The following is a 12,787-nucleotide window of genomic DNA, read 5'->3' as shown; positions in this document are numbered from 1 at the left end:
TTTTACAGCTAAAATTAGACAAATAATTATCACGACTTGGCCACGTGGCGGAGAGGTCGGATCCCAGGATGCAGGACACAGCAGGCTCAGGTAAGGTTTTACAGCTTTAATTGTCCAGGTGAGCGAGACACAATTAACTAAAGGCGACAGAGCACAAAATAGATAGATAGACTCCCTTTATTGTCATTGCACAAAAACACAGTAGTGAAATTGCCAACAAAATGTCGTTGCCTGGCTCCCATATAATAACAGACGCAAAAGAAGATAAGTAATAATAAATAATAATAATAATAATAATGTGGAGAATAAATAGATAGAATATGAACAACATAATGTAAAGTGCAGCGTGAACAGTAAATTGCCCAAATAATTTAAATAAATAATAATAATGTAAGTAAAGGTAGAGGGGCTTATTTGGCATTGAGCAGTCTGATGGCCAGAGGGAAGTAGCTGTCTCTGAACCTGGTCGTCCTACAGCGGATGCTGCAGAGCCTTCTCCCCGATGCCAGGCGAGAGAACAGTCCATGCTGGGGGTGTGTGGGGTCAGAGCAGATCCGATGGGCTCTAGATACACACCGGTCCTTAATGGGGGGGAGCGGGGTCCCAATGATCTTCTCCGCTGTCCCGCTGTCCTCACCACTCTCTGCAGTAACGTCCAGTCCGAGGCCTTGCAGCTCCCAGACCAGACGGAGATGCAGTTGGTCAGCAGGCTCTCGATGGTCCCTCTGTAGAAGGTGGTAACGATAGGAGGGGAGAGGGAGGCTCTTCTCATCCGCCGCAGGAAGTGCAGTCGCTGCTGTGCCTTCTTCGCCAGAGCGGAGGTGTGGAGTGACCAGCCGAGGTTGTCCGTGATATGCACCCCCAAGTACTTGGTTGTGTTCACAACTTCTACGGCTGTGCCGTTGATGCTGAGTGGAGTGTGGCTGGGTCTGGATCTCCTGAAGTCGACGATGATCTCCTTTGTTTTGTCAACATTCAGGATCAGGTTGTTCGCCTTGCACCAATCCACAAGGTGTCGCACTTCCTCCCTGTAAGCCAGTTCGTTGTTGTCCTGAATGAGGCCCACAACTGTTGTGTCGTCCGCGTACTTCAGGATATGGTTGCTGCTGTACTTGGGGCGACAGTCATGGGTCATTAGGGTAAACAACAGGGGGCTCAGAACACATCCCTGGGGTGAACCGGTGTTCAGGGAGATGACACTGGATGTGTTGTTGCCCACTCTGACAGACTGGGTTCTATCTGTGAGGAAGTCAAGCAGCCAGTTGCACAGGGAGGTCTTGAGGCCCAGTGGCTCCAACTTGCGTACCAGGTCCTGGGGGATGATCGTGTTGAATGCTGAGCTGAAGTCTAGGAACAGCATCCGTACATGGGTGTTTTTCTTCTCCAGGTGCTCCAGGCTCAGGTGGAGAGCAGTGGAGATGGCGTCTTCAGTGGAGCGGTTTGGCTGGTACGCGAATTGGAAGGGGTCGAGTGATGGGGGGAGTATGGAGGTGATATGGTCCTTAACCACCCTCTCGAAACATTTCATAATGGTTGATGTGAGGGGGCTCCGTGACAGAGTGCATGCAGGCACAACACAAATTACCAGAAAGAACAGTGAGCAGTCTTAGAAGCCAACGGGCTACTGGACGGGTAAGAGGGTGCGTGGCTGAGGCGTGAGCAGCGCTGGAGGGGCACAGAGGCAGGGCCACAGCTAGGAGATGGTCTGTCACAGCCACAAAGGAATAATCCAGCACCCTCCTGCCGCAGCTCAGTGCCTTAAGAAGGAGACCGGAAATGAGGACGATTGGCAACAGCTGCGCCCGTCAGGTAGCTCCGCCCAACTCAAGGGAGGTCCACATCTGCAGATGCACAAAGAGAGCAGTAAGAGTCCAAATAACAACAGAAACCGGACGTGCCCACAAACAGAAACACAAGGTAAAAGCACATGTCACTGGCAGCGTGGCAGTATCCCCCCCTCCCAATTCAATGGGTGGTCCTAGGCGGACAACCTGGCTTGTCTGGGAACTTGTGGTAAAAATCGGATAAGAGGGTAGGGTCGAGGACAAGTGACCGGGAGACCCATGAGCGATCCTCGGGACCGTAACCCTCCCAGTCCACGAGGTACTGCACACCCTTGCCCCGTCTCCTGGCATCCAAGATAGACCTGGCTGTAAAGGCTGGGTGTCCGTCCACCAGGCGAGGAGGGGGAGGAGGCACTGGTGGCGTCCCACCTGAAGCCGGTGGAACACCGGGTAGGTCTTGAGAGATGGGGGGTGCTTGAGTCTGGCGGAAGCAGGGTTGACCATACGAACCACCTTTTATGGTCCCACGAACCTGGGGGCCAACTTCTTTGACTCCACGGCCAGGGGCAGGTCCCGAGAAGACAGCCAGACACTCTGCCCTGGCACTCTGCCCTGGGTGCAGGCCTCTGATGGCAATCCGCCAGTCTGGCGATCCGGTCTGGCCAGTCTGCGTTTGGCGATCCGGGATAACGCTGCCCGTTTCTCCCGCCACACCCGATGGACGCGGCGGAGCAACGAGGCCACCAAGGTAACCGATGATCCGGACTCTTGGGGGGGGCAGTGGAGGCTGGAAGCCGTGGACAACATGAAAAGGAGAGAGGCCAGTGGAGGAGCACACCAGGGTGTTGTGGGCGTATTCCACCCACTGGAGATCCCAAGACCAGGACGTGGGATGTTGGTGGCACACACATCTCAAGGCTGACTCCAGGTCCTGGTTTACCCGCTCCGTCTGCCCGTTGGACTGGGGGTGATATCCAGAGGAGAGGCTGACCGAGGCTCCCAACGACTTGCAAAGAGCCCTCCAGACCGCTGAGGCGAACTGGGGACCTCCTTCGGACACCATATCGACTGGAATGCCATGGGGGCGGACCACATGTTGTACCAGGAGCTTGGCTGTCTCCAGGGCAGAGGGGAACAAAATGAGCAAACTTCGTGAACCTATCCACAATTGTAAGAACAGCCGTGAAACCCCTCGAAGCGGGCAGATCTGTCACAAAGTCCAAGACAATGTGTGACCAAGGGCGAGAGGGGGTGGGGAGCGGGTGAAGCAGGCCTGCCGATGGTTGGTTGGACGACTTGTTTCTGGCACAGACTGAGCAGGCAGCAACGAAGCTCTTTGTGTCGGCGTGGAGGGAGGGCCACCAAAAGCGCTGGGACAGGAGGAAGGCTGTGCGTCTGGTTCCGGGGTGACAGGCGATCTTAGAGCAGTGGCCCCAGGTCAGGACCTTCGACCGCAGGGACCGTGGGACGGGGTGTCCCCGCTGGCTTCAGCCACCCTCTTCTCAATCTCCCACTGTAGTCCACCCACGATGCAGGACTGGGGAAAGGATGGCGTCAGGTGTTGGATCCTCAGCTTGTGGTGCATGCATGCGGGAGAGTGCATCTGGTTTGCCGTTTAGGGAACCTGGGCGATAAGTTGATGCGGGTGAGGAAGAGAGCCCACCGGGCCTGGCGGGGGTTGAGGCGCTGGGCAGAGCGGATGTATGAAAGGTTTCTGTGGTCAGTGTAGATGACAAACGGTGTGCAGCGCCCTCCAACCAGTGCCTCCACTCCTGCAGGGCGAGGACCACCGCCAACAGCTCCAATTGCCAACATCATAGTTGCGTTCAGCAGGCGATAGACGCCTGGAGAAAAATGCGCAGGGGTGCAGCATCTGGTCAGAGCTGGAGCGCTGGGAGAGCACGGCCCCAACGCCAGTATCGGACGCATCCACCTCAACAAAAAACGGGAGAGAAGGGTTAGGGTGAACCAGAACAGGTGCAGAGGTGAAGGACTTGAGGTGCCGAAAGGCCGAATCGGCCCCCGGTGACCAGGAAAACGGAACATTGGCAGATGTCAGCTTGTTCAGAGGGTCGGCGACTTTACTAAAGTCGCAAATAAAGCGCCGGTAAAAGTTGGCGAAACCCAGAAACCTCTGTAACAGCTTCCTAGATGTAGGAGTGGGCCAGTCAACCACAGCCTGGATATTGGCAGGGTCCGGTTTCAGTTGCTCCTTCTCCACGATAAACCCCAGAAAAGGAACCGACGGTGAACACACTTTTGAGGCTTGACAAACAGACGGTTCTCCAAGAGCCTCTGGAGGACAAGGTGAACGTGCTGCAGGTGTTGTTTGGTGGATGAGGTGTAAATAAGAATGTTGTCAAGATAAACAAAAACAAAGTGGCCAAAGTGTCGCGTAAGACATCGTTAATGAGGCATTGGAAAACTGCAGGGGCGTTAGTAAGACCAAAAGGCATGACGCAGTATTCAAAATGCCCTAATGGCGTGTTAAAGGCTGTCTTCCATCCCCCTTCCGAATACGGATGAGGTGGGAGGCACTACGTAGGTCCAACTTAGTGAAAATGGTGGCAATGTGAAGTGGAGTGAAGGCGGAATCAAGGAGAGGAAGAGGGTATCTATTTTTTACCGTGATGGCATTGAGTGCCCTAAAGTCGATACATGGGCGCAAGGAACCGTCCTTCTTATGGACAAAAAAAGAACCCCACTGCCAAGGGGGAGGAGGATGGCTGGGTATTCCCTGCAGCGAGGGAAGTGGAGATGTACTCCTCGAGAGCCTTCTGTTCTGGTTTAGAAATGTTGTATAGTCGGGAGGAAGGAAGCGGCGCCTCGGGCAATAAGTCAATGGCACAATTGTAGGGGCGGTGAGGGGGAAGCAAAAGACTTCCCTAAAAGGGTGATACTCCTCCGGAACCAGAGATAGTTCAGGCGAGACAGGAGAAGGGTTCGAAGGACAGACCGGAGGAGAGGTGGAGCGGAGACAGTTAGCATGGCAGAATGAACTCCAGTTGACTATTTTAAAAGTGGACCAATCAATATAAGGACTGTGACGGTGCAACCAAGGGAGACCCAGAACTACAGGAGCGGCGTGTGAGGGGATAACAAAAAACAAATGGACTCCCGGTGGTTGCCAGACAGCAGGAGTGAGACCTGGCGTGTCTGGTGCGTGATGGCGTCTAAGATGGTGTCTAAGTGGCGTCCGTCCAAAGAACGCACATTTTTGCATCTCTCAACACACACAGTGGGGATATTAAGTTCCTTTACCAAGCCACTGTCTCTAAAGTTCTCGTCAGCGCCCGAGTCGGCAAGGGCAGAAATAGCAAGGTCCCCCTCCCCTCCCCAAGACAACGTACCTTCCACTTGCAGGCGGCCACGGAAACAGTGGAGGAGGGAGGGGGGGATCGTCCGCCCACCGATGAGCTCTTGGTAGGAGACGAACGTCGAGCGGCTGGCCGGCTGGAGCAGTGGGAGACTGGATGGTCCACATCTGCAGATGCACAAAAAGAGCAGTAAGAGTCCAAATAACAACAGAAACCAGACGTTCCCCCAAACAGAAACAAAGCGTGACAGTAGTTCAAGAAACGGGCTGCACGGCGGTTGAGTGGTTAGCGCACAGACCTCACAGCTAGGAGACCTGAGTTCAATCCCACCCTTGACCATCTCTGTGTGGAGTTTGCATGTTGTCCCCGTGCATGCGTGGGTTTTCTCCGGGTACTCCGGTTTCCTCTCATATTCCAAAAACATGCTAGGTTAATTGGTGACTCCAAATTGCCCATAGGTATGAATGTGAGTGTGAATGGTTGTTTGTCTATATGTGCCCTGTGATTCGCTGGCCACCAGTCCGGGGTGTACCCCGCCTTCGCATGAAGACAGCTGAGATAGGCTCCACCCCCCCTGACCCTTGGGCTGAATGAATGAATTCAAGGAACGACTGTGTTGCCTCCCACAAGGATGACATCATCCCGAAGTTCGCCAACGACACTACAGTTGTAGGATGCATCCTTACAAGGGATGAAGCGGCCTACAGGATGGAGGTGGCGAGTCTGGCGGCCTGGTGCGAGGACAACAACCTCACCCTCAACACGGACAGGACAAAGGAGATGTAGCGGACATGAGGAAGAAGAGGAGACTTCATCAGCGGGTGAGCAGCTTTAAATACCGCCGGATCCGCATCACTGAGGACATTCAACACCTGCATCGCTGTGTGGTACGGCAGCACTACCGCTGCGGACCGTAAAATGCCGGCAGAGAGTGGTTAAGTCTGCTCAGAGGATCCGCAGAGTCGACAGGAGCTTCTATCATCCAGGACCAACCCACCCACAACACAGACTATTCAAGGTGAAATGCAGGGCAACCCATAATGAGGTGTTCCGAATATTTTGCCCTTCCTCCCGTATGATGCAGTGCACCACGGCACGAAACAAACACACATCTGTATATCCTGTAGCTTATATATGCAAATACAATCAATGGAGATTAACTAAGTGAGCCTCACACGGTAAATTAGTCAGGCTGATGTTGCCATGGCGATGATTTTAAGTTGCTCGCTCGTGATGGTGATTTTTGGGTTACAAATCGTGCGGTTCCTCGTCCAGCCGCTTATAGGAACCAATGATCCTCCCTCGAGGGCTGTCAGCTGTCTGTTCACTATTTTTGACAACGAGGCATGCACCTGGGCAGACAATGTATGGAGAAAACATTTTGTGTTTCCCTCGCGACCAGCTTTACCAGTATCAAGCCACTTTGGATGCTTTTTAGTTGATGTTTGAGTGTTTTTTTTTTGCTTTGTCTTAGTTTATCTCTGTTGTGTTTCAGGTTTTGTGGCATCTGGACATCTTCCGGAGAAGCTTTCGCCAGCTGACCACGCACAAATGCATGGAGGACTCGTGCATCTTCTGCGCACTGAAGGTATAAACATTTCAGCGGCCTGAGGCAGCTGCATTAATGTGTGTGCATGTGTGTTTTTTTACCCATAATGCATTGAAGAGCACAGTGATGACCAAGTGATGAACAGTGACGGTGGCTATTGATTCTTCTGGTAAACCCTGTTGCTTATTCCTGTTCATATTGTAAATGAACACAAGAAAGTCATAACGACAATATGATTCGATTTTACACTGGGTGACACATGATAGAAAAAGGATAATTAAGTGATAACATTGAAGTGTAAAATAAAAAGAGTATTGTATTGTAGGAGCTATTCAGCTAAATTGTTCTGGGTGACACACATGTATATTATAAATACATATACGGCTGCATGACCATGTGGTTAGCGCGCAGGCCTCTCAGCTAGGAGACCCGAGTTCAATTCCACCCTCGGCCATCTCTGTGTGGAGTTTGCATGTTCTCACAGTGCATTCCCCACATTCCACATATTGAGTAGACAGTACTTATATATAGATACTATGTGAACTCTGATGGGTTTCTTGTGTTGCCAACACCTCTGCGCCTCTGTTAGTTCAATTCTATTGTTGTATAAAGTGTAACATGTAGCATTTATTGTTGTAACATTTATAAAGTGTGTGGCTGCTCTAGACCAATTTTCCAATACGAGATCCAATACCAGATCCATGAAGAGGCAAAATGCATTAAAATTTCCCACAATGTGTAATGTTCTGCATGCTTCACTCCTCCTCCTCACTTCTTCCTTCAATTAACTCCTTCCTCCGATTCTTTCCCTGTCATGTAAAAACAAAAAGATGTATGATTACGTTTTTGGGATCAGCCAAAAACACTTAAAAGTAAAAGTAACACGTAAAAAGTTGAACGCTAGTCGAAGATCTTCTATAAGACAAGAGCTCCGGTCTGATGTCACTCATGTTGTTGACTATTACTGCTATATGCATACAATGTATATTCCACACCTTTGCCACAACATTAGGTACACCTGCACAATTCATTGTCGGTTTTGTTAGGTCAAATATTAGGATTGTACTCCAAGCGTAGAAGAAGAAGACAAGTGTGGCACCAGCACTGACCAACGTGTCTGAGTGGAGGCAGAGTGCCATGACTAATGTGGTGTAGTGCAGCAGCAACACACTGTCGGAGTCTCCGGTCCAGCACTCCTCTGTAATTAATTGGCCTGACTGAAAGCGCTGAGCTAGCACAGCCCACGCTGGAACCACACACACACACACACACACACACACACACACACAGTGTGTTCCTGCAGCAAGTGCAGGGACTTGATTTGTGTGAAGGCGCATGCTCGTGTGTGAGTCACCCGTGGGCTTTTGCAGCTGAGGTATTGTCACCGTGTCTGTTCAAACCCGTCGGTTTAAGCTAACACATACTGTTTCCGTCCCACAGATTTGTCTGCTTCCCTGCACGTCGGGATTAAATAAATGTTACATATTCACACAAATATGACAATAATAATGTTCTAATAATAAGATGTTTTTTTTACTTGTCAGATACAGTGAGTAGTAGTAAAGTGCAGGCCTAAATGTGCAATTTGGATCAGATCCGGATTAAACTTGCTTTGGTGTCAAAGGATGTTGTTAGATTATTGTTTTATTATATTTTAAGGTACAACATCAACAATGCTATGCATAGAGACGGTTGTAAACAAGTAGACAGTAAACATAGTAAGTAGCATGGTAGCAAGTGGCAAGCATAAGTAGTCAGTAGTAGCGAACATACAGTAGGTGGTCAGTAAGGTCCGTACGTTGGTAGTAAGTAGTAAACATAGGTACTGAGCAGTAAACGTTGGTAGTCAGTAGCAAACATAGACAGTCAGTAGTAAACATAGGTAGTAAGTAGCAAACATAGGTACTGAGCAGTAAATGTTGGTAGTCAGTAGCAAACATAGACAGTCAGTAGTAAACATAGGTAGTAAGTAGCAAACATAGGTACTGAGCAGTAAACGTTGGTAGTCAGTAGCAAACATAGACAGTCAGTAGTAAACATAGGTAGTAAGTAGCAAACATAGGTACTGAGCAGTAAACGTTGGTAGTCAGTAGCAAACATAGACAGTCAGTAGTAAACATAGGCAGTAAGTAGCAAACATAGGTCGTCCATAGTAAACATAGGTCGTTGATAGCAAACATAGGTAGTCCATAGTAAACATAGGTAGTAAGTAGCAAACATAGGTACTGAGCAGTAAACGTTGGTAGTCAGTAGCAAACATAGACAGTCAGTAGTAAACATAGGTAGTTAGTAGCAAACATAGGTCGTCCATAGTAAACATAGGTCGTTGATAGCAAACATAGGTAGTCCATAGTAAACATAGGTAGTAAGTAGCAAACATAGGTACTGAGCAGTAAATGTTGGTAGTTAGTAGCAAACATAGGTAGTCCATTGTAAACATAGGTAGTTGATAGCAACATAGGTAGTCCATAGTAAACATAGATAGTTAGTAGCAAACATAGGTAGATATTGCCGCAACGCTTCATCTCTATCCAAACCTCAGAAGGAAAGAGAAGAAGAATGGGACGAGATGAGAGTTGGGAGAAAGATGAATGAATGTGGGAGTTGCTGTAGATGGCTGCAAACTTCACAATTAGATGGTCACATGCGCATACACACACACACACACATGCACACACAAACACACTCCTCCCCATCCCTCCTGTTCTCCTCGTCATACCTTCCTCTCTCTGTAGGGTATATTCCCCCTTCATTCTCCTTGGTGCATTGCTGCAGTCATAACACACACACCCACGCACACACACACACACACAGTCAGCATGACTACATTACCTTTCCCAATGCCAGCCTTCAGCTGTTTTATAATGGTGTCTTCCTGCGTGACCCCCGCCATCTTGGTCGGCTGGCTCACAAATGTGGAAATGTGACTTCTGGAACCAGAAACAGGAAACATAGCAAACTAACTACTACATTTAATTTGGATGAAATCGATGAATGCTATTTTCCACATATATTTCAATGGCATTGTTAATAGATTTGATAGACTAAACAAAATAGCTTAAATCGTCATCATTACTGATTTGTCATGAATTAAACTAATCACCCAGTGACAAAAATGAATACGCACTTTGTGATTGTGTCCACTGTCCTGTCCTGTGTTATACTAGTGGACCACAGCTAGCGCCGATTGTGGTTGCATTAGCTGTAGCTGGAATCACCACCATTTTCCTCGGTGCTAGTCCTGTGTTTATGTTGTGTAAAAATGTGCTTACTTGTGCAAATGTATGCTGATGTTTTTTAACAGTCCCACACTGTACTCTTTTCTTGTCGTTCCCTTTCTTGTCCCTCCTTTATTGCCCAATCATCCTGTTGTGTAAATGTTGTGTAATTGCGCAATTTTGCTTGTACCTCTGTATAAGTGACAATAAAGGGCCCATTATTATTATTATTATTATTATTATTATTATTATTATTATTATTATTATTATTATTATTATTACTTAGTCTATGCATTGTTAGCACACATACTATTTTTGTGGAACTTGGAAAATAACAATATGGTCTTTTGGACTGTCTACTAGTGTGTGCCAAGGACATGTCTCACTGTAAAATCCATACGTTAGCCTTACTTAAAAATGCAATCCAATTGAAACAAACAAGTAAATGGAACTTTATAGTTATAGTTGACCACAACAGATCTTTACGTTTTACTTGGTATACTCAAGGGAGATCAACTTAAAAAAATAAGTTTGTTCTACTTATTTTTCCGAGTTCAGAGTGCTATTGGATTTTACAGTGCAATGTTTCTGAATTGAGATCACCAGCCCCATCCCCCATGTACAAATGAATATATAGCTAAAAAAATACTTTCAGCTAGCGACCCACCAGCATATTAGTTCCTTTTAGTTTTTGTTCAAAATAGGTGCGCTTTCTTTGCCTGTTCCAAAATAGACAACAAAAAAATGGGTCAGAATTTTTTTTCACCTTCATCTGAAGTCGCCATGCTTTTATCTCTCTGGCTTCAGTTGTTGAAGTGGTTGGAAAGTGCACCTTAGCTACCTTTGCTAAGTCCTAGCACTCCGTGCAACCCCGCCTCCAGAAAGAGGCTTAATAGTTGAGAAGTTGCTCACTCTCTCACACATGCAGAGTGAACCCTCTTCTTATCCAGCCTGTGTAGCACAGAAAGATGGAGCCCATACGCTTAATTCAATTTATCGAGGGTTCATAATTACTGACCTGTTTTTATTTTTTATAATATACATGGCTTCTGCTATGGAGGCTGGATGCAAGCCTCCTTCGCATTTGTTTGTTCCTTGCCGTCAGTTTCATGCTTCAACAGGCAAACGCGAAGGATGAATGCACGATGTACAACACAAAAACATGGCTGCTGACGAGACACGTTCTTCCTTGTGTGCTTTGCAGAGCATCTTTGCCCAATTCCAGTTCAGCAGCGAGCGTGTGCTGCCGTCAGATGCACTGCGCAGCGCCCTGGCCAAGACTTTCCAGGGAGAGCAGCGCTTCCAGCTTGGCATCATGGACGACGCCGCCGAGTGCTTTGTGAGTCGCATGCCTGGCTTATGCTGGAGATTTTATACAAAAATTCTGCAGTGATTAATAAGAAATTAACATTTTTTTGTCATGGAACTATGACAAAATAAAGCAGGATACAAATGCAGCATTTGAATGCTAAGATATGACATTTTTACCCTGTTGCCACACACTAATTTGAATGTAATGTTGAGCAAAAATGCTTACAAATTTACAATAGCATTTATTCAATGCAATATTTAGCCATTAAGTGAAAATGCTTGTCCAGTAATCCCTCATTTATTGCAGTTAGTCAATTCCTTTATGACATTTTTTCCTCAATAACATTATTAGACATGAAATAACATCTCTAGTCACCATATTCCTATTACCCAATATGGGCGCCATAATAAGAGAAAATAAGACATCTAAGACATACATATGAAAGCTGTTTATGGACTTCTAAGTACACTTTAAAAAAAACAAAAAAAAAACACGCACCCGGCTGAACTAAATACAATCAACAAATTACTAACAGGTGCGTGAGGGAGAGAAAGTGACAGAATACAGGAAATGCAAAATAAGAGCATCAGAGTAGAAACTAAGGCTGACAAAGTGAAAACAAAAACAAGCAACGGTGCGGGTGGCAGTGCCACCCAGGAGGGCGGCCTGAATGGTGAGCAGGCCGACGGAGGCAGGACTCTTCTGGAGGTCTCCCAGAATGGCAGGCCCCGTGGAGTCCATGGATGGGCCCCTCTGGAGGGCAGCCAGGGCGGTGTGCCTGACCGGGGAGGCTGGCCCGACATGGTGGAGGTGATGCCGGGACAGGAGGCGTGGCGTCCCGCTGTGGAAGAGCGGGCCCCGGAGGAGGCGTGGCGTCCCGCCGTGGAAGAGCGGGCCCCGGAGGAGGCATGGCGTCCCGCCGTGGAAGAGCGGGCCCCGGAGGAGGCGTGGCGAGCCCTGGGTCTTGGCTGGACTGTGGAGCAGATGAAGAGGAATGCGAGTCTTGGACAAGAGGTAACATACAGGACAGCACATCCCGGTTAGCTGCAAGAACCGGTTGTACTGGAGGTCCGGCGGGCTGTTCCTCCTCGGCCGACCAGCAGAGGGCATCATCCCCACACGCCATGGACAGTGTGTGATGTGCATCCTCCGATGCACGGCTGGTCGTACTAGCCCCCCCTTCCGAAGGCGGATTCCAGACGCTGTATGCCGCTGGACGTGGAACCAGGGAAGGCAGGGGTGGGACCTTGAGGAGGGCCTGGAGTTCTGGTTGCTCTGCCCTTGACCGAAGCTCCAGAGGGCCTCGGGCTCTGGAGGGGTCTGGAGCATCACACCGCTGGGCACGGGAACCCCTGAGGCTGCGCGGCTTGGGCACAGGAGGAATCCGGGACTCCACGCAGCTTGGCATGGGAGCCAGGGCTTGTGGAACCTTGAAGCTACGTGGTTTCGGCACTGTAGGAATCTGTGGCGCCACGCAGCTTAGCACGGGAGCCGGGGTTTGTGGAACCTTGAAGCTGCATGGCTTGGGCACAGGAGGAATCCGGGACACTACGCAGCTTGGCACGGGAGCCGAGGTTTGGGAACCCTTTGGGCTGCGTGGTTTGGGC

The 12,787-nt window shown here is 48.9% G+C and overlaps 1 protein-coding gene across 6 annotated transcripts in view; it reads left to right on the top strand.

The window, feature by feature from the left end:
• The window catches only part of usp54b (ubiquitin specific peptidase 54b), a 54,343-nt gene that overhangs the window by 16,783 nt on the left and 24,773 nt on the right, over positions 1–12,787 (top strand). For all 6 annotated transcript variants that reach the window (XR_013625455.1, XR_013625453.1, XM_078788563.1 and 3 more), the window contains 2 exons: positions 6,597–6,689; positions 11,073–11,207. Coding sequence is in view for 4 of the 6 variants with exons in the window: in XM_078788563.1 (XP_078644689.1) it covers positions 6,597–6,689; positions 11,073–11,207 (228 nt within the window). In the remaining 2 variants the exon portion in view is untranslated. The remainder of the gene's footprint in view (positions 1–6,596; positions 6,690–11,072; positions 11,208–12,787) is intronic.

The sequence above is a fragment of the Doryrhamphus excisus genome, linkage group LG2, assembly GCF_037039965.1.
Source record: "Doryrhamphus excisus strain RoL-2023G ecotype Guam linkage group LG2, RoL_Dexc_Guam_v1.1, whole genome shotgun sequence".
Taxonomy (NCBI): Eukaryota; Metazoa; Chordata; class Actinopteri; order Syngnathiformes; family Syngnathidae; genus Doryrhamphus; species Doryrhamphus excisus.
This window is presented reverse-complemented; position numbering and strand designations above follow the sequence as displayed.